The following is a 21193-nucleotide window of genomic DNA, read 5'->3' as shown; positions in this document are numbered from 1 at the left end:
CCAGCATACCTTTTACTGGATGCTGGACGCAGAACCCAGGGATTCATATATAGTAGACAAGTGATCTACCAACTGAGCAACATCCCTAGCCCTCATAACATTCAATATTTACAACAGCCCAGCATGGTGGGGATGTTACCCACCCTGCCTCAGATGTTCTGATGTCTCCTGTTAATAAGTGTCTAGCAATTGTTATTATTATGGTGGATGATGGCGACTTGGATGTCATCCACACACAAATACCCATTTACAAATAAAAAATAATAATTGAAGTGGCTCAGGTCAGGGCGGGCATTTCCTGCTGTGCGCACACCATACCAAACCCCACCCAGGCAACGATGATTTAAACAGGCAAACATGGGAGAAACCTGAATGGCAGCCTCTGTGGGGGCCCTTATCATGGCTAGCTGTTCCTGCGAACTAAGGTCTGACCCAAAGTTGAACAGACTCTGCTTTCATGCTGTTCAGAAAAGACAGAGAAGTATAAACACCATCTAGGAATGGTCAGCTCCACAGAACTTTAATAAATATTGTTTATGGTGGCCCTTGGGGGACATACACCTGTAATCTGAACACTGGGGAGGATGAGACCAGAGGATCACGAGTTTAAAGCCAGCCTATCTCAAAAACAAAAAGCCAAAGGACTTGGAGAGATGGCTGGTAAAGGGTTAGGAGTGCTTGTTCTTGCAGAAGATCCAGGTTCAGTTCCCATTACCCACATGTCAGTTCACAACCATCTGTAATTCCAGTTTCAAGAGATCTGAAACACTCTTCTGGCTTCCTTGAACACCACCATGTACCTGTACACGTGAGCACACACACATACATATACATACACCAGCATGTACCTGTGCACCCGTGCACACACACATATACACACATAAAGTACACAAACTAACAAGGGCTAGTGAGAGAACTCAGTGGATAAAGACCCTTTGCCTGATGACCTCAATTTGGTCCCCTCGTTCCCCTGAACCCACATAGCAGGAAGAGAGAGCCGACTCCTGCAAGTTGTCCTCTTTTTCTTTCTTTCTTTCTTTCTTTCTTTGTTTTTCAAGACATGGTTTCTCTGTGTAACAGGCCTACCTGTCCTGGATCTCACTCTGTAGGCCAGGCTAGCCTTGAACTCACAGAGATCTGCCTCCCTCTACCTCCACCATGCCCGGCACAAGTTGTCCTCTTAACCTAAACACATGTGCCCTTACAGACAATCTTCCCCTCCACCAGTTAAAAATATTAAAACCAACCAACCAACCAACCAACCCAAAAAAACCCCTAAAACCAAAGGCTAGGGTTATAGCTTGATGGTAGAGTGCTTACCTGGCATGTCCAAGGCCCTGGTTTGATGCCTAGCTGTTTGTTACAAGGATTAACAGTTGCCTTGGAGGTCATTGAGGATGGATCCCACCTCTTATTTCCCTGGTAACACCAGAAAGGGAAACCCCTTCTTAATTTTTATTTATTTTTTTAATTTTTTATTTTTTTTTTTTAGTTTTTCGAGACAGGGTTTCTCTGTGTAGCTTTGCGCCTTTCCTGGAACTCACTTGGTAGCCCAGGCTGGCCTCGAACTCACAGAGATCCGCCTGCCTCTGCCTCCCGAGTGCTGGGATTAAAGGTGTACGCCACCACCGCCCGGCCCCTTCTTAATTTTTAAATCAAAGCCCTATTAAGATAAAGCTACTTCCGCCTGTTCAAAATAAAATAGAATCTAAGTTCTTCCTCTGGCCCTGAGAGGAGACCTGGCATTCTAAGCCACCCAAAACATCACAAACTATTATCTTCTTTCAAGACTTAATCCAGCTCTGCCTGTCACTCACCTGGCCAGAGCTCATGCTCCAGAGAAAGGCTAATTGTCTCCTTAATGAGATAATGTGCTCATCCCTTCAGGGAGCCCCTCCTCTGTGCAGCTGCTGGCAGGGTTTTGAGTCCTCAGAAAAGTTAACCATTTTCTATTTTGTTCCTTTTCCTTGGGATACCAGCCAAAAGTCCCTGCATGCTTTCTCTGTTGCTCTGGGCCTCTTCAGTTTTTCTCTAATGCCCTCCACCTCCCTCTACCATGCCGTGACTTGCTGACCTCCATTGCAAAAGGAAAGCTGTTCTCTATTCCTCTTCTCCATCCTCCTCCTCAGGTCAACTGCCAAGGTTTATGGTTCATCTGCTCTGTAGTTTTCCCCTCAAACTCTAAAGATCTGATGATTGTGTGTGTGTGCACACACACATGCATGTGGGTACCTAAGAAGACCAGAAGAGAGCATTGTCCTGGAGCTGGAGTTACAGGACATTGAGAGCTTCATCATTGTGTACTGGGAACTGAACTCAGGTCCTCTCCAAGAGCAGCACGCAGTCTAAACCAGAGCCATCTCTCCAGCCCCTATTTTCCTAAAAATAAATTGTCTTTGATCTCCCTTCCAAGTCCATTTTAAAATCCTTTTACTAATGAGTCTATGAACCCAAAAGGAAACCTCAGTTTCCCCAGTACAGCAGCACTGCAAACAAAACCAATAAAACAAACACTAGCATGGGCACAGTGTGGTGGTGCATTCCTTTAATCCCAGCACTTAGAAAGCAGAGGCAGGTAGATCTTTGAGTTCAAGACCAGCCTGGTTGACACAGCAAATTCTCGGCCAGGCAGGACTACATAGGGAGACCCTGTCACAAACACCCCCCCAAACAACAACTATCAGCAATGCTAAAAGTATTGTAGCACACTTAAATGCTCTCTGTATGATTTAAAAAGCAATGTGAAGTGTTTGTGTTTTTAAAATGTATTTTTAAAAATGCATATTAGTGCGTGCACATTGTGTGTGCATCATGTACCAAGTTCATGCCTGGTACCTGTAGAGGCCAGAAGAGGCTATCAGACCCTCGGGAACTGGAGTTATAGAAGGTTGTGAGCCAACACATGGGTGCTGAGAACCAAATCCTGGTCCTCTCAAGAGCAGTCGTTGCTCTAAACCTCTGAGCTAGCTCTCCAGTCCCAAGTGTTTGTGTCTTATGGTGGGTGGGTCCAAACTGACTCCCTCGTAATGTTTGTAGCCATGGAAGAACATCATGAGTCAGGAGCTCTGCCCTAAACAGGTATATGAATTATGCTTTTCTCTCTCTCTCTCTTTTTTTTTTTTTTTTTTGGTTTTTCAAGACAGGGTTTCTCTGTGCAGTTTTTTGCCTTTCCTGGAACTCACTTTGTAAACTAGGCTGGCCTCAAACTCACAGAGATCCACATGCCTCTCCCTCCCGAGTGCTGGGATTAAAGGCGTGCGCCAACACCGCCCGGCTCTCTCTGTTTTTTGAGATGAGGTTTCTTTATGTAGCCCAACTGTCTTAGAACTCACTCTGGAGACCAGGCTGGCCTCCAACTCACAGGTCCACCACCCCTGCCTCCTGAGTGCTGGGATCAAAGGCGTGCACCACCACCACCTAGCTTATTCTAGGTTTTTGATGCTTTGGGATTTACAAATCCTGATGGGACCATCCCTCTTAAATGCCAAGGCTAGCCAACCCCTAGCGACAATAAAAGATTGATATGTAGCCATGAGATGGCTCACTGAGCAAAGGCATTTGCTGCAGAGCAAGGTGACCTGAGTTTGACCCCTGAACCCACATGGTGGAATAAGAACCAACCATCAAAATGTGTCCTTTGACTTCCACAGCATGCTGTTGCGTGGCATGTGTGCCCACAAATAAATAAGTCAACACATAAACGTAAACTTAAAATATAAAGATATCTGTATCTCTCTCATACGGAAAGCAGTCAATTCATAGTCAACACCCACAGACAGGGTCTATGTGGCTACGCATCATCCACACACTCTAAAACCTACCTCATACTCTTGCTGCTCCTTCAGCCACAACAAACTCCTCCGCGATACTTGGCTTTAATCCTCCACTCAACACAACCTACAGTTTCGAGGGAAGAGTCTCAATGAGGAATTTCTACACTGGGCTGACCTGTGTCGGTGGGGATCATCTTAATTAAGTTAATTGACACAGGAAGGTCCAGCCTAATGCGAACAATACTATTCCCTAGGCAGGGATCCTGACCTGTGTAAGAGCACAGCCAGCCAGCGAGTCTGCCTGCGACTCATTTCTCTCCACTCTTGACTGCAGATGTGATATGACTAGCTGTGTGGAGTTCCGCCTTGACTTCCCAGGACATAGTGATGGGACGCAACCTTGTAAGGTGAATCTAACCCTTTCTCCCCTAAGATGCTTACCACAGCAACAGAAACAAAGATGCCTCCCTTCTCTAGGTTGTTTCTGTCTGGTGTTTTGAGAACAATGAGAGTAGTCATTAACACAGAGTCTCACTCTGTAGTCCTGGCTGACTTGAAACTCCATGTTGGCTTTGAACTCAAGGCAATCCTCCTGCTTCAGCCTTTCAGTTAAGTGACACCATTATAGCCTGGTTCCCACGCACCTTCTTTCCCAGCTGTTCTCTACAGAGGCCAATTCCATCTGCTCTATCATCCCAAAGCCAGGCAGGTCCAAGGCTGTAAGGCAGTGGTTCTCAACCTTCCTAATGCTCTGACCCTTGAATAATTCCTCACGTTATGGTGAGGAATTAATTATTTATTATTTATAATAATATTCTCATAAAATTATTTTCGTTGCTACTTCATAACTGTAATTTTGCTACTGCTATGAATTGTAATGTAAACATCTGTGTTTTCTGATGGTTTTAGGTGACCCCTGTGAAGGGGTTGTTTGACCCCCCCAAGGGGTCTCGACCCACAGATTGAGAACTGCTGCTGTAAGGGCCTAAAGGCTGCTGAGATGATTGGCACCTATCAATCTGAACCCTATCCATTCTTGTTCCTTCCAGCAGAAGCCACCCTTGAAGATTCTGTCTACATTTCCCCTTCACGCCCTCTGCCTTCGACCAGCCAGGGTAGCCCAGTGGGCCCCGCATGCAGTGCTGTGCTGCCTGTTTCTAGGCAACTGGGAGCTACACTTCCTTCGTGGCCGTCCCTTCCTGTTTGCGTGTCTTATCATCCTTATTCAAACAGGTCCAAGCCACCCTTCACATACCAGGGGCTCATGGGCCTGGAGGTCTGCCTGCTGGGACATGTGAAGCCATGGGTCTCGGGCCCCCTTCCTCTAGACAGATAACGTGGAACGGAAGCTGTGTGGTGCTTTGGAAAATGTAAACTTGCTTGGGAAATGGCACAGTGGGGTAAGAGCACTTGCTGTGAAAGCAAGAGAACTGAGTGCAAATCACCAGCACTCTTGCGAAAGCCACGTGTGGGGATATTCTGCGTACCCTAATAAAATTGCCTGAACACCAGAGAGACACAGGAACCAGCCACTGTCACGTCTCACCTCTAGGACTCCTCAGCCCGAAAAGCCTTTAGTTCCTGTCTCCTCACACCTTATATACCTTTCTCCGCCCTGCCATTAAAGGCCTGCGATTCCCAAGTACTGGGATTAAAGGTGTGTGCTGCCACTGCCTGGCTCTGTTTCTCTCCTAGACTGAGTCAATCTCATGTAGTCCATGGTGGCTTTGAACTCACAGAGATCCAGACAGATTTCTGCCTCCCCAGTGCGTGCTAGGATTAAAGGTGTGTGCCGCCACCGCTGCCACCGCCACCACTACCTGGCTTCTATGTTTAATCTAGTGGCTGGTTCTGTTCTTTGATCTTCAGGCAAATTTTATTAGGGTACACAATATATCACTATACCACGCATCCCTGAAACCCATTGTGGTGATTTGAAAGAAAATGGCCCCTAAAGGGGAGTGGCACTATTGGGAAGTGTGGCCTTGTTGGAGGAAGTGTGTCATTGTGGTCTCTTTCAATCAAGCTTCCCTCAGTGTGACTATCAGCTGACTTCCTGTTGCCTCTGAGTCAAGATGGAAGGACTGTCAGCTCCAGCACCACATCTGCCTGCATGTTGCCACGCTCCCTGCCATGATGACAATGGACTGAACCTCTGAAACTGTAAGCAAGCACCTCAATTAAACGTTTCCTTTATAGGAGTGTCTCTTCACAGCAATGAAAACCCTAAGACACTCATGTTGCTTTGTGAAGACAGCAAGAGCTTGCTGGCCAGCTAGGCTAGGCAAAACAATAAGCTTCAAGTTTAGGGAGAGACTGGATCTCAAAATCACGATGGAGGGGCTGGAGAGCAGTCAAGAGACCAGCTGCTCTTCCAGAGAACCCAGGTTAGATTCTCTCACCCAAATGATAGGCAACAGCCATCCATAACTCCAGCTCTGAGGGGGTCTGATGCCTACTTCTGGCCTCCATAGGCACTGAGCACATGTGATACACAGACGAAACCATCTATAACTCCAGTTCCAGAGAATCTGACACCTTCTTCTGGCCTCCATAGGCTCCTGTCTGTAAATGGTACACATACAGACATAGAGGCGAACACTCATACACATAAGATAAAAATAAATAAATCTTTAAAAAAATGAGGTGGAAAGGGATTGAGGAAGGTACTGGATGTTGACCTCTGGCTTCTGCATGCACAAACATAGACAGACAGACAGACAGACAGACACACACACACACACACACACACACACACACACACACACACGCTGTAACCATACTCTTGGATATGTATGTTAACACAATAGGGACTGTTCATAGCAATGCAGTGTGTGGGAGTCAGCAGTGGAAACTGCTCAATCATCTACCAACCTACTGTTCAGTGGATGACCCCAGCATGGTGCAATGTAGCTATGGAAATATTACCCAGCTATTGAAGAAACACAGCCGGGCTCTAGAGGGAAGTCAGGTCCAGGTCAGGTCCAGCAAAAGGCTCAGTGGGGGAAAAGTGAGTGATGTGTAAGCCTGACAACCAGAGTGTAAAACAAGCTGAACCTGGGGCTGGAGACAGCCCAGTGGTCAAGAACATGCACTCATCTTGCAAAGGACCTGAATTTGGTTCCCAGCACCCACACTGGGTAGCTCACAACTATCCTAATTCCAGCTCCAGGGCATCTGGAGACCTCTGGCCTCCTCAGGCACACAAATGCATGTACACACATCCTCACACTTTCACATGATTTAAAATAAATCTTCAACAAAAGTATGGCCGTGATGCGTTTGTCATTTCCACCGTCCCACAGCAGGATGGAGGTGGAAGCCTGCAGTCCGGCTAGCTGGGAGTACAAAGCAGAGGCAGAAGCAGGAGAAACCCTGCTTTGACAAAGTGGATGGAGAGAATAAACGCCCCACGGTTTTCTCCGCTCCCTACGTGTGTCATGGTGCACACGTCCCCACACCAACCTAACAAATAATGAAAACAAATATTTAGAAATCAAACCCCAAAGACAACTGTCTGCACGAATCCACTGACAGGAAATGTCCAGGCTGGGCAAGGTCCGTCGAGGAAGAAAGGAGATGTAATAGCTGCTGGGAGCTGGGCGAGGGACAGGAGCGTAACCGGGAATGGACTAGTGAGTTTGGGAATTTTCTTTGGGAAGTTACATTTCCTTCTGATCTTGAAGGGGGTGGTATCAAACTTGCTATGTAGCTGAGGCTGACCTTGAACTCACTGATCCTCCTGCCTCCACCTCCCCAGGGCTGGGATCAGTTTGTGCTGCTGGGGATGGAATCCAGGGCTTGGTGGATGCTAAGGAAGTGCTCTACCGATTGCAGTACATTCCCAACCCTCCTTTGGGAGTTCGAATTGATTATGGTCACCGTAAACATGCTTACCTGAGCGACTGGGGTGGTAGCTATGTGAACTGTGCCTCAATAAAACTGCTAGGCAAACACACACATAGCTGTGTGGAAGACGCCATCTTTCTGATTTGAAGATTACCATTCCCTCTGCATTGTCATTCTGCTCTTGGCTTTGAGACAGGAGAATACCTCCCAGTGCCTGTTTTTCTAAAGAAGATAGCCATGGTGGGAAGGAAGGGCAGTGGGTGGGGCTTGGACCTGGCCACACATGGAAATTTAGCCTGCTGCTGACCCACACTATCCGTGAAGCCATAAAAGGCAATTTGGGGGCTGGGGATGTTGCTCATTGGTATAATGCTTGCCTAGCATGCAAGAAACCCTAGTTCAATCCTCACGGTTGAGTAACCCAGCATGGTGGCACCTGCCTGTAATCCACCCCCACTGAGGAGGTGGAGGAGGAAAGTGGATCACGAGTTCAAGGTCATCATGAGCTAAAGAGCAAACTGGAGACCCCTTCTGAAAAGGCGAAAAGAACTGATGTGGACCTGCAGGGTGCTTGCCGAGTATTCATAAAGTCCTGGGCTTGATCTGCAGCACTGGGAGGGGAAACTTGTCACTCTGGAGCTCAATTAGCACTGTCTGTCGTCCCTGCCAAGAGCTGGGATTGATCTGCAGGCACCTGGTGGCTGGAGCACTTGTATGACACAAAGCTGTTTCTGCAAGGGGCCCAGAGAGGTGGAGCCAACAGTGGAGTGGGAAAAGTTCTTTGTACACAGGGGATAAGAAAACCCACTCGTTCTCTGTAAGAGACAGCAGGCTGTTTTCAAGATGATTTACAATTTGTATTTAGTGTGTGTCTGTGCACATACCATACATGCGTGAGGAGGTCAGGAGACAAGTGATGGAGTTAGGTCTTTCCTTGTACCAGGTGGGTCCTGGAGAGCTGTCCTGACCTTTACCTGCTGAGCCAGTTCACTGGCCACAAGGATTTTTTTTTCCTTTTTCTTTTCTCAAACATATGTGTATGGATGTTTTGCCTGTGTACTATGTGCATGCCTGGTACCCAAAGAGGCCAGAAGATACCATCAGATACCATGGGACTGGAGATGGCTATGAACCACCATGTGAGTGCTAGGAATTGAACCTGGGTCATCTAGAAGAACAACCAGTGCTCTTAATTGCTGAACCATAAGCTTCAAGATGATTTTTTAAGCCCTGTTTGAGGCTTTTGTACTTAACAGCAGTTTCCTGAACAAGATGGAGGCCTTGGGTTTGCATGACACATGTCATGGATCTCACCCACAGAATTTACCGGAGCAAACAGCCTGTGCTGTGAGGGCCAGGCTCTCAGGACCTACTGTGCAGCTATGGCCACCTTATGACTCTGCCCCTCACAATTTCTCCAAGGATGGAGACCCAGTTCATGGTGTCAACTGATTACATAGCATGCTTGAGGCTCAGCCCCACCTACAGGTGGTGCACACCTGTAACCCAGCCCCATCTACAGGTGGTGCACACCTGTAACCCAGCCCCATCTACAGGTGGTGCACACCACACCTGTAACCCAGCCACATCTACAGGTGGTGCACACCTGTAATCCTGGAACTTGGGAGATAGAGGCAGGAGAATCAGGAGTTAAAAAGTTACCTTTGTCTACATAGGTAGTAGCAAGGCTAGCTTGGCTACAAAAGACTATCTCTAATTTTCTTTTACCCCCCTCTTTTCCTTTTTGAGATGGGGGGTTGGTTCTCACTATTATGTATCCTTGGTTAGCTAGAGATTCACTATGAAGACCAGGCTGGCCTTAAACTCACAGCTGTGCCTGCCTCTTCCTTCTGGGTAAATGGGATTAAGGTGTGTGCTGTCATTCCTGGCTACATTTTTCTTTAGGAAAAAAGTTCTTTCACAGTTATGATTTTGTGTGTGGTTTCTGTGTTTGGTAGTGGGGGCAGACAGAACTCATGTGGACAACCTGAGGGAGTCAGCTCTCTCATTCTACGACGTGGGTCATGGAGACGGAACAGTCTTTGGGCACACCTGCTGAATCACACCCAAACCTGTGAGGATCTACAAAATAAAAAAGCAAAAGAAAAGCCAAATCGAGGGGACAGAGAGTTTAGTGGGTGAGAGTCCCTGCTGTGGAAGAAGGAAAACCTGAGTTTGGATCTAAAGGACCATATAAAATGCTGGGTGTGGTCACACATGTGCTTTCAACCCTGGTGCTACAGGAGGTAGAGACACGAGATCTCTAGAGGGCCGCCAGCCCAGCTCCAGGTTCAGTGGGAGACCCTGCCAAGAGAATATGGTGGCTAGTGATAGAGCAGGATACCGGGTAGCCTCTGGCCTACGTACATGCATGCCGTATGCAATCAAATAGTTTATTCCTTGTAGATACTACTTTCAAAGGAAGTCCAGTATGAAACATCTAGTGGTCTTCATCAGTTTTTGACTTTAATGTATAATCTAAGTGAACACAGATTCTATCTAGAATTAACCAATTTTTGAAATGAAGCATGATGGCTCATATCTGTAATGTTAGCACTTGGGAGGGTGAGAGGCAGGAGGATTGCCACAGGTTTAAGGCTAGTCTGGGCTACAGTGCGAAAAATGCCACAAATGAACATACAAACACAGAACATAAAAACAAGCCCCAGAGCAGGTAAGGTGCCGCAGTCAACCCCAAGGACCTGAGTCTGATTCCCAGCATCCACATGGTGGAGAGAGAACAGACTCCTGCAAGTTGTCCTCTGACCTCCACATGCCCAATATGGCCTGTGCACCACCTCCCCACAATAATAAATACAATAAAAATGTAAATGAAAAAGAAAGAAAAATCGAGAAAACTATCAACTCTTCTGTTCTGTGGGGAAGAAAAGGCCATGCTGGTGCTGGGATGGAGTCCAGTGTGGCCGGGCAAGTGCCGTCCACTGACACACTCTCAGCTCTGGCAATGTGCATCTTAAAGCAGCAATTATGGAACACTTATCTCCTCCACCCTGTAGGTCTCAGTAATCTCGCCAGGCCTGCTGATGCCTCTCATGTCACTCTGACCATTAACATCTGTCCAAGGAAGCTGAGCCCTGGAATGGAAGTGTCCACAGTTTTCAGTGAAAGGGCCACCCTTGAGCAGGAGAGAGACAGAGAGAGAAGGAGAGAGAAAGAGAGGAGAGAGAGAGTTGGAAAACCACAGAGCTGGTCCCTCCACACAGAGGCAGCCCTGATGTCCTGTTCTGTCGCCTGCTCTTTGGGGAAGATTCCCGTTACAGGCTGAAAGTGCTCCCTGGCTCTGGAGAATTCTAGCAGGTGTTGGCTTGCGCTAGCTCAAGTTGTCAAGAGACAATTAAGAGCAAAATCGGATGCAAAGTGAAGTTTGCAATTCACAGTTCCTGCCGTCTCTGCCGCCTGCGGAGCGACTGGATCGATGGAAGCGGGAACTCATTGATTTCTCTGCCCTGCCTCGTTCTCATGCTGCACAGCAAGACAGCATGAAAAAGAATAAAGTACACGGGTGGGGAGACAACCTGCTTAGCCCACACCTCAGGGGACACAGCAAAATTAAAAGGACATCTTGTAGCTTGGAAGGTAAGTATGAGTCAGAAGGGCTATTCTCCCTAACCCAGGACAGTCACCGTCCACGGCTGCAGACTGTGCAGCCCACAGACCAGGGATGTGGGATAGAAAATACTGGGGGCAAACTGCTTCTGTAATTAATTTTTGTTTAATTTTTGGGGAAAATGTTTTTAATTTTTTTTTTTCCCGAGACAGGGTTTCTCTGTGTAGCTTTGGCGCCTTTCCTGGAACTCACTCTGTAGCCCAGGCTGGCCTCGAACTCACCTGGCTCTGCCTCCCAAGTGCTGGGATTAAAGGTGTGCGCCACCACCGCCCGGCTTGTATTTAATTTTTTAAGGCTTATATTTTTATTTTTATTTATGTGTATGTGTGTGTGTATGTGGCACACTGGCCTTCAAGCTTCAGGGTTATCCTCCTGTCTCTACCTCCCACTTCACTGTGGGAGTGCTGGGATTAAAGATGTGTTCCACTGCATCTGGCTTTTCCCACAGGTACCAGGGATCGGAACTCAGGGCCTCATGCTTGCCCAGAGACCTGTTTCTGGCCAGTCCTGTGTGACCTTCATTCTGGTCACCATCCCCAGCATGTTGTAACAACTATGCATGTGGCATTCACACTGTATCAGGGGTTAGACATCAGCTACAGAATAAAATCTACGGGAGAGTCTGGGGAGATGGTGACTGAGGAAGGCACCTGAGTAAGAATGGCCCAGACTGCTGCTCAGGCCACAGCATCTGTCCGAGGCAGCTTTTCCTCTCTCTGACACCCATGGGCACCCCGGAGATATTGTCTGTGAACTGATGGCTAACAGACTTCACGGTGCCGGGGTTTCTCACCTGGGGAAGTGAGTTTACATCAAAGTGGGTACTGGTGGCTACACGTTCAGCATCTTACCCCTTCCCTGTCCCCTCCCAGGGAATCGGAGCTCCTGTTGCAGGCTGAGGCTGAAAACCTCCCCCTCAGAAAGGTATGAGACTCCCACTTCTGCTATGGGGGAAGCAGAGAGGGGAACCAATTTCCTCCCAAAGCCTCCACCATGCAGTCTCTCCTAAGAGACCGCACCACGCTGCTGTCTGTCAATAACTCTTCTAATAGCCTTCTTACACACAACACTCCATCTCAGTGTCCTTCTTGGACCTGCATCTGAGACCTTTCAACAAGATGCTGAACTTAGCCTTTGTGTGTGCACACAAGAATGCTAACGCAGTCTGTAGAAGGATCTGTGTAGAACCTATGTGAATAAATACTACACCGTGACATCTAAGGAACTCGAGTGTCCAGGGAGAGAGTCCTGGGACCAGTTCCTCCAAGAGCCAACTATACTCTCAGTAATTGCAACAAAATGTATATGCTCCCCCAAACCACACACCAAACTCAATAAACAACATTAAAAAAAAATCTGTGGGGCTGATGAGAGGCTCAGTAGGTAAAGAAACCTAATACCAGGCCTGACTACTGGGCTTCAATCCTGGGGACCCACACAGTAGGAGAGAACTGACTCCTACAAGTTGCCCTCTGACCTCCACATGCGGGCTGTGGCACAAATGCCCCCCTCCCCCACACAAATAAATAAATATAATAAATTTTTTAAGTTGTAGTTATACCTAGTAAAACAGTCCTGTCACCCCAGCTACTCAGGAGGCTGAGGTATGAGAACTGCAAGTTCAAGGACAGTCTGGGCAACTTAGTGAGACTTTGTTTCAAAGGGTTAAAAAAAAAAATCCAAATTAAAATAAATAAGGTAAGGAGGTTGAGGCAAGATCATAGCTCAAGATGATCTTCACTATATATGGAGTTTGAGGCCAGCCTGGGCTAAACAGATCCTGTCTAAAAAACTCACCAAACAAAGGTTTAAAACCTCTAAGAAGGGGGCCAGGTAAGCAGTTACGGTAGCAAAGTGCTTCCTATGCGAGCACAAGGACCCGGGTTCGATGTCCAGAATGCCAGTAAGAAGGTAAGGTGTGGTAGCACAGAGACAAGCGGACTGCGTGCGAGCTCCAAGCTGATGAGACTCTACTTCACTGGGGACTTCACGATGTATTTTACATACTTTTTCCTGTATTTTTTGCAGTGTTGGGAATTAGACCAAGGACCTCCGGCAAGCATTATACCACTAAGCCACATCTCAGCATGGGCTTGTCTGTCTATTCCTATCCGACTATCCTATCTGTCTGTCCGTCCATCCGTTCGTCCATCCATCCTTTTGAGGACATGGCCTACTACATGGCCGAGGCTGGCTTCAAATCCACGACCGTCTTCCTTCAGCCTCCTCGAGTGCTGGGATGATGGGCTTGCATGCTGAGCCCATCACTCTGGGCAGTTGGGCGACTCACACGTACTGAGTGAGCACATCTACTAGGGGTGCCTAGTCCCTGCCCAAAGTCCTGCTTTAACTGAGGCTGGGTGAGAGCAAAGCAAGGCTTTACTGAAAGCTACAGAAGACGCCAAGCCGAGGCGCTGACTCCAAACCAGAAGTTGGAAATGGGACGTGGGGAGAGGACTCAAAGCACTCTTCTGTTTTGTGTGTGTGACGTTCACACGTGCACGTCAGAGGACAACGTGCAGGAATCAGGTCTGTCTTTCCACTATGTGGGTCCCGGGGATCAAACTCAGGCCATTAAACTTGGTGGCAAGCAAGTCCACTGAGCCATCTTGCTGGCCCATTTTGTAGTTTGAGATAAGGTGTTGTTATGTAGTACAGGCTGGTCTTGAACTTGCAGATGGATGGCTGCCTCTTGCCCTGCTGCCACCCCCTGCCCAGGGCTAGGGTTACAGGCATGAACCAACACTTCCACCCCGTGAAGACCACTTCACACCGTCTGACCTGACACAGGAGGGTACTCTCAGTGAATACAGAACACAGTGAATGTGTCTGTGGCCTGCCCTCCACGTTAACACTGAGTGCCAGGAAGCCATACACATCACTGTAAGCAAGAGCTGCAAAGCTGTTTATTACACAGAAGTAGAGCTGATGTCATGTGTGGTCCACCGTTGTGTGATGACGATTTAGTCAGTGACAGTATCCCAGACAGTGGCTCCACAGATATCTAGTGACGTTGCAGCCATCTTAGTTTCTGTAAGCACACACCTGGTGCTCACGTGGTGATGACGGTGTGTTAGTCTAATTCATTTCTCAGAACATGTCCCCGTCACTGAGTAACATGTGGCTATTTATAGATACGTGACAGACAGGCACCCCAAGTGCTGAATTTGATTCACTTTTTACCTCAGACAGCAGCACAGTCCAGCCTCAACCTCACTACGCAGTCAGGATAACCTTAAACTTGGGATCTTCCTACCTCCACCCTCAAGTGCTGGGGTGACAGGTATGTGGTGGCGCTCGGCTTCCTGCATCCCCAGCTGCAACCCCAGCCCCGTGAAATACGATGCTTTGGATTCTTTTGGGGGAAGATCGTTAGTAGGAACTCTGGCCAAAGGGGCTAAGAGCCAGGCAGTTCCCGGAGAAGGTGAGCTGGTGCATGACAGCCCCTCCGGACTCACGCTCAGACAGCCGAGTCTTCCTATCTTAGTCTTGTCTGCCTCTCAGTCAGTTATCTGGGTTCAGGAAGCATCCAGAGAGAAGGCCGCTCTCTGTGGTCACACAGTGAGGATGAGGCGCTGGGCTGCAGACCTTCAGGATTTATTCTGCAGACATCTACTAAGCACTGTAGAGTGCTGAGGACATCTGCTCCTCCCACTGTGGGGAACCTGGACCCAACCTTAGTACCTGTGAAATGATTTCCCACTCTGGAGATTCCATTGTCTGCATTCTATCTCACTGACTGGATCTCACTGTGTAGTCCAGGCTGATCTCAACCTAGTGGCAACATCACAACAAGGGGTCAGCCTTCTAATTTTTTTTTCTTACTTTCCTGATGTTTTTCTGGGACTTCCTCCCAACTATGTGGGCCTCACTATGTCAGAAGCATGAGCTCCCAGGCTGGGGTGACCACGGGGCAGATGTTGCCTCTTCTTGCACCCTCAAGCCCAAGTAGTCTGCCTTCTACTGATGAATGGACTCTAGGGCCGTCCTGGTCACTTGGCCCACGACAAGGCCTTTTTGGTGGCCTGCTGGCAAGCTCTGCTGTTAACAGACTTCTTCTGAGCATGGTGCTGACTTGGAAATAAGAACTGGAGAAAGTGACTTCAAGGTTAACATGTGAAAGAAGACATCTGGAACGATGTCTGAAAGCCCTTCTCTACTTGAGTGGCAGGTAAGGAACAGAGCATGGATAATCAAAGCTTGGAGTCTCTCGGTATTCACTTTTATTCTATGAGTATGGCTGTTTGCCTGTATGTGTGTATGTACATTGCATGCATGCCTGGTGCCGGGAGCTGGTTGTGGGCTGCACCATAGGTGCTGATAACCAAACCTGGGCTCTCTGACAGAGTAGTAAGTGAGCTTAGCTCTTAACAGCTCTGCTTTCTCTAATTTTTTTTTTTTCTTATTACACTTTGAAATCTACTTTGTGGGAGCGGACACACGCCACTGTGCTATGTGGAGGTTTCTGTCCCATGGAAGGGGTTGAACTCGGGGAGTCAGGCTTGGTGGCACGCACCCTGAGTGCTGAGCCATGTTGCCAGGCCCTTCCTGGCTCATCTGCAAGCCAGCCCCAGCACAATGCTGAAAACCGGATGTTATCACAAGGACCCTGACCTTGAAGGCGGCAAGGAAGCTCTCCTGTATGGCACCAGCCTCTCAGGGCCAGCACACAGGCCATCACGTCCCTGAGCTGAAGGACACTGGTGGGGGCTGCAGGCGTCCAGGTACACCTGTCTGTATTTAAGGACCACTGCTACCTCAAGGGTTATTATCTGTGGTGGGCTTTAGATTTCTCTGCTAGGGACTGAACACAGGGCCTTTTGCATGTTAGGTAAGGGCTTTTCTTCTGTTTTATTATCTTAACCTAACTCAGATTTTCACTTTTATTTAATGTTCTGCTGTTTAGTCATTATTTTATTGTCTAGTGTGCGCATGTGAGGGGTATGTATGTGTGTGGTATGTGTTCATGTGTGCCTGTGTGTGCAGGAAAAGGCCCACAAGACCCCAGCAATCCTCCTGTCTCCACCCTGCAAAGTGCTGGTATTGTAAGAGTGTGCACTCAGCGCACCTGGCTTTCTCCATGGGTGCTGTGGACTCAAACACAGGTCCTTAGCTTGTTCGGCAAGTGCTCTTCTCCCCCCGCCCCCAGCACCCCTGCCCTTGTCCAGGCTAATCCTGATTGTTAATGTGATTGTCAGGAGAAGTACCCAAACCAGCAAGCCAAGATTTGTCTGCCTCCTGAGTGGACTAGCTAAGTGTAGAGCACTGGCCCTGACCGTGGGCAGCGGCGTCCCACAGGCTAAGGGTCCCAGCCGGATAAAAAAGGAATGGGAGAAAGCCATTCGCTCAGCCCACAAAGCACTTCCACACTAATACAGTTGCCGATGCTGTAAACAGCCAGCAGCCCCTTGAACACTTGGCACCCTGGCTGGCCAACCCCTGTCCCCCAACAAACTTGTTGATCTAATAAGTCATGTTGGTTTCCTCAACCAGCATTTCTGTGACGCACAGATGTGGGGTAAAGAGAAACAGGTAGAAAGGCTGGATGCAGGTGGCCAGATCTCTTCTTGTTGACTCAGTCTTGCCTACTGCCTACACAAACTCTTTAAAGAGATTATTTTTTTTTATAATTTATTTATTTTTATTTTATTTGCATTGGTGTTTTGCTGCATGTATATAGACTGTGTGAGGGTGTTGTGTCAGATCTTGGAGTTACAGACAGTTGTGAGCTGCCATGTGGGTGCTGGGACTTGAACCCAGGTCCTCTGGAAGAACAGTCAGTGCTCTTAACCATTGAGCCATCTCTCCAGCCCCGATTTTTATTATGTGTATGTGTATGAAAGTGTGGGTATGTATATGTCAAATGCTGGTGCCTGCAGAGGCGTGTGGGGATCGCCTGGAGTTGGAGTTCCAGGCAGTTGTGAGCTTCTAATCATAGGTGCTGGGAACTTGACTCGGGTCATCTGCAAGGACAGTATATGCTCCTAACCACAGAGCCATCTCTCCAGCCCTTCCTGCTTTAAAAAAGGAAAATCATTTCTTTTTGCACATTCTGTGCACAGATCCCAGGGCCTCACCAATGTGAACAAATGTTTTAACACTAAAGCTCGTTCCCAGCCTGCACTTATTGTTCTTAATAACTTTAACTTCAAAGTTTTATGGTAGTGACAAGAATACTTCTGAGTCACACTCAGCCTAGAAGACTAGGCAAGGGCGGAGCCACAGAGCCACGCCTGCAAATCTCATTGGTGGGTTCTAGACTGATGCTCTCCCACTGAGCCACGCCCCCAGCCCCTCACTGGTGGGTTCTAGACTGATGCTCTCCCACTGAGCCACGCCCCCAGCCCCTCACTGGTGGGTTCTAGACTGATGCTCTCCCACTGAGCCACGCCCCCAGCCCCTCACTGGTGGATTCTAGACTGATGCTCTCCCACTGAGCCATACCTCCAAACCTCTCATTGGTGGGTTCTAACAGAACCTCTAAGCCATACCACTCGGTCTAATAAAGCATTTTTCTAAATTATGCTTGAATTCCAAAATTATGCTCAAGGGTTTCATGTTGTTGTTACAAAACACTTGAGAAAATCAATTTAAAAGGGGGTAGGTCTATTTCATCTTCCAGTTTCATGCTCGCTCAGCTCTATGGTGACATGGGATACCATGGCAAAGTGTGTGGCAGCCAAGGCCTCTTACCTCCGCTAGTTAGCAGAGAGAAGGAAGGGTCTAGGCCCCAATAAATAGCTTTTTCAGTAGCAAGCCACAGTGACCTAACTTCCTCCTCTTCATCTGTTCTTTCCCTCAAGAATTCCACTCCTTCCCAGCAGCACCAAAGGCTGGGGACAAGGTCAACACATGGACTGTACGGGCATTCAAGATCCAATCAACAGCAAACGCTCACCGTACAGCACGTGTGGTTTCTTCATTCATCCGTCCAGTCAGAGACAGCCTCCTAGCTACGTAGACCAGGCTGACCTCAAACCCAGAGATCTGCCTGTCTCTGCCTCCTGAGTGCGCGGACTAAAGGTGTGCTCTGCCACCTCGCTCAGCTTGTTTATTTAGTGTGTGCCCAGATGCAGGTGGAAGTCGGCACAACTCGAGGGACTTGGTTCTTTCCACCAGGCTGGTTCCAGGGATCAAACTCAGGTCGTTAGGTTTAACGGCTGGTGCCTTTACCCTGAGCCATCTCACCAGCCCTATTTTTGTTCTGTATTGTTGTGTAGCCTAGGCTTCCCTGGAGCCCTGGATTCTCTTGCCTCAATCTCTCTAGCCCTGAGAGGACAGGTATGTGCCACCACACCCTGCCGGTCTCTTAAGGTCTACTACCCACAGCTGTACTCTTGCTTCATAAAGATAAGAAATAACTAAGGCAAATGGCTACAGGTGACTCAGCCGAGAAGGAATTGAAAAAAAAAAAAAATTGGAACATTCTTGGGCAGAATCCAGCTGGCTGTCCAGTGTTGTTGGTGCCGCAGCGCTGGGAATGTAAACAAGCTCCCCACCTGCAAAGACTCTGGTTTGGTAAGAAATGGTCCTTAGGAAATACCACCAAGGGTCCTGAAGAGTGCCACCCCAACTCTCGGAAACCCAAGTTCCCTGACTTGTTTTTTTTTTTTTTTTTTTCTTTGTCATTTGCAGTATCAGGGGTTGAAGCCTGGGCCCTGCACAGGCTGGGTATGAATTCTACCACCCAGCCCACACTTCTCTGTTGGGAGCACAAAATAAAATAAGTTTAAACAGTGGCTGGAGAAATGGTTTGATGAGTCTGGCTGTGCAAGCATGACTTGATGTGGATCCCCAGGGTCCACATAAAAGCTGGGCCCAGCAAGCTGGGTGTGGTGGCACACTTTTAATCCCAGCAACTCAGGAAGCAGAGGCAGGCAGATCTCTGAGTTCAAGGCCAGCCTAGTCTACAGAGTTAGTTCTAAGACAGCCAGAGCTACACAGGGAAACTGCTGTGGGATAATGCTTTTGTACACTGGTTTAATAAAACGCTGATTGGCCAGTAGCCAGGCAGGAAGTTTAGGCGGGATAAGCAGACAAGGAGAATTCTGGGAAGAGGAAGGCTGAGTGAGGAGACGCCAGCCCACCATCCAGGGAGCAGCATGTAATGGCACATAGGTAAAGCCACGGAACACATGGAGACATATAGATTAACAGAAATGGGCTGAGTTTAAGTGTAAGAGCTAGTCAGTTGTGAGCCTGAGCTAATCGCCAAGCAGTTTTAATTAATATAAGCCTCTGTGTGTTTACTTGGGTCTGAGCAGCTGCAGACTGGGCAGGCCATGGGAAAACTTTCAGCTACAGGAAACCCAGTTTCAAAACAAAACTATGTGACAAAAAAGCTGAGTCCAGCAACACTCAGCACTGGTGAGGCAGAGGGAGTGGATCCTTGAAGCCCTCTGGCTGGCCATTCTAGCTAATTAGTTAGCTGCATGTTTAGTGAGAGATTCTATCTCAAAGAAATAAGGTAGAGGGCCAGCAAGATGTCTCAGCAGATAAGGGGGCTTGCCACAAAGCCTTGTGACCCGAGTTTGATCCCTGGAACCCACATGGAGAAGGAGAGAACTGACTTTTGCAAGTTGTCCTTTGAACTCGAAGGCATGTCGTGGCACACACATTAAATAAATAAATGTTGAAAAAAATTAAGGTTGGGAGTTGGAGACATGGCTCAGCAGTTAAAAGCACTGGCTGCTTCTCCTGAGGACCCAGGTTCAGTTCCCAAGCAACCACATGCAGGTCACCTCTATCTGTAACTCCAGTTCCAAGAGATCTGATGCTGCCTTTGGACTTTTACAGGCACCAGGCACAAAAGTGGTGCACAGATATACATCTGTGTGTAAGACACCCATAGACACAGAATTAAAAACAAACTCTAAAATTTAAAAAAAAGTTGATAGTAGGGAGAGCAGGGAGAACTCCACACAATCCCTTTAAACTCTATAAATTTTAAGTAACAGCAAAGTGAAAGAAAAAAAATATAAATAAGGCTGGAAGATGGCTTCTAAGTTTTTCCTCCCTCCTTCCTCTCTCCCTCCTCTCCCCCCCACCCCCCATGTAGCCCAAGCTGCCCTCCAACTTCCTCTGTAGTGGAAGACGCCTTACCCTCCTGCCGCCATCCTCCAAGTACTGGGATCTCAGGTGTGGTCTGTGACCTTGAACTTCTGAACCCCCGGCCTCCATCTCTTAGATGCTGGAAAGGCGCGCCTACATCACCAGGCTCACCATTGATTTTTCCTTTACTGTATTTACCTGGCTGGCCTCAAACTTGAGGTAATCCTCCTGCCTCAGCCTCCCCAGTACTGCAGTCACAGGTGTGTGCTCTCACACTTGGCTTGCTTCTACTGGGCTCTACAGACCAGACACCCCTAACCTCCAAATCTGAAACACAAACTGCCCTAAAATTCAAAACTACCACGATGTGGCAAGTGGACAGTTTCACACCTGGCCTGTCCTGATGGGTCACACTCAACACAGGTGTGTACAAACACAAGAAAAAAACGACTGTCCAAAATGACCTTTGAATGGCCCTGCAAGATGGCTAAGTGTGCAAAGACTTTTGCTGGCAATCAAGCCTGACAGCCTGACCCAAGGAGGTAGAGCAGAGAACTGCCCTGCAAGTTCCTCCATATACATAATCCTCCAAAATAATAATTATCTTCAAGCCGTGCGTATGAGGTAGAGATGCAATGTGAATGAATTCTGTGTTTATATTTGTGTCTTAGTTCAAGACAGCTCATTTGCATATGCAAACATCCCAAAATTGGAGGAACTCATCTAAAACCTGAAGCACTTCTGGTCTCAAATACTTGGCATTAGGTTAATTAGCCAATATAACTGTCCTCAGGGCTGGAGATCCGGCTCAGTTGGCAGAGTGCTTGCCTAACTGTGCTGAAGCCCTGGGTTCATCCTCAGCACCAATAAAAGAGCAGAATCAATTTCTTTG

General features: G+C 48.0%; 1 protein-coding gene across 3 annotated transcripts in view; it reads right to left on the bottom strand.

Annotated features, from left to right (window-relative positions):
* The window catches only part of Arhgef18 (Rho/Rac guanine nucleotide exchange factor 18), a 102075-nt gene that overhangs the window by 30737 nt on the left and 50145 nt on the right, over positions 1–21193 (bottom strand). Inside the window, exons 1-2 of one of the 3 annotated variants that reach the window (XM_037198402.1) lie at positions 2075–2318; positions 1321–1419 (exon numbers count right to left, since the gene is read on the bottom strand). The exons of the other annotated variants lie outside the window; for them this stretch is intronic. Coding sequence (XP_037054297.1) covers positions 1321–1327 — 7 coding nt within the window. The 5' untranslated portion in view covers positions 1328–1419; positions 2075–2318. Of the gene's footprint in view, positions 1–1320; positions 1420–2074; positions 2319–21193 lie in introns of those variants that run through there. 3 annotated transcript variants of the gene reach the window in all.

Source organism: Peromyscus leucopus, chromosome 23 (genome assembly GCF_004664715.2).
Source record: "Peromyscus leucopus breed LL Stock chromosome 23, UCI_PerLeu_2.1, whole genome shotgun sequence".
In the NCBI taxonomy this organism is placed as follows: Eukaryota; Metazoa; Chordata; class Mammalia; order Rodentia; family Cricetidae; genus Peromyscus; species Peromyscus leucopus.
Note: the sequence above shows the minus strand (reverse complement) of the source record. Positions and strands in the feature narration are given on the sequence as shown.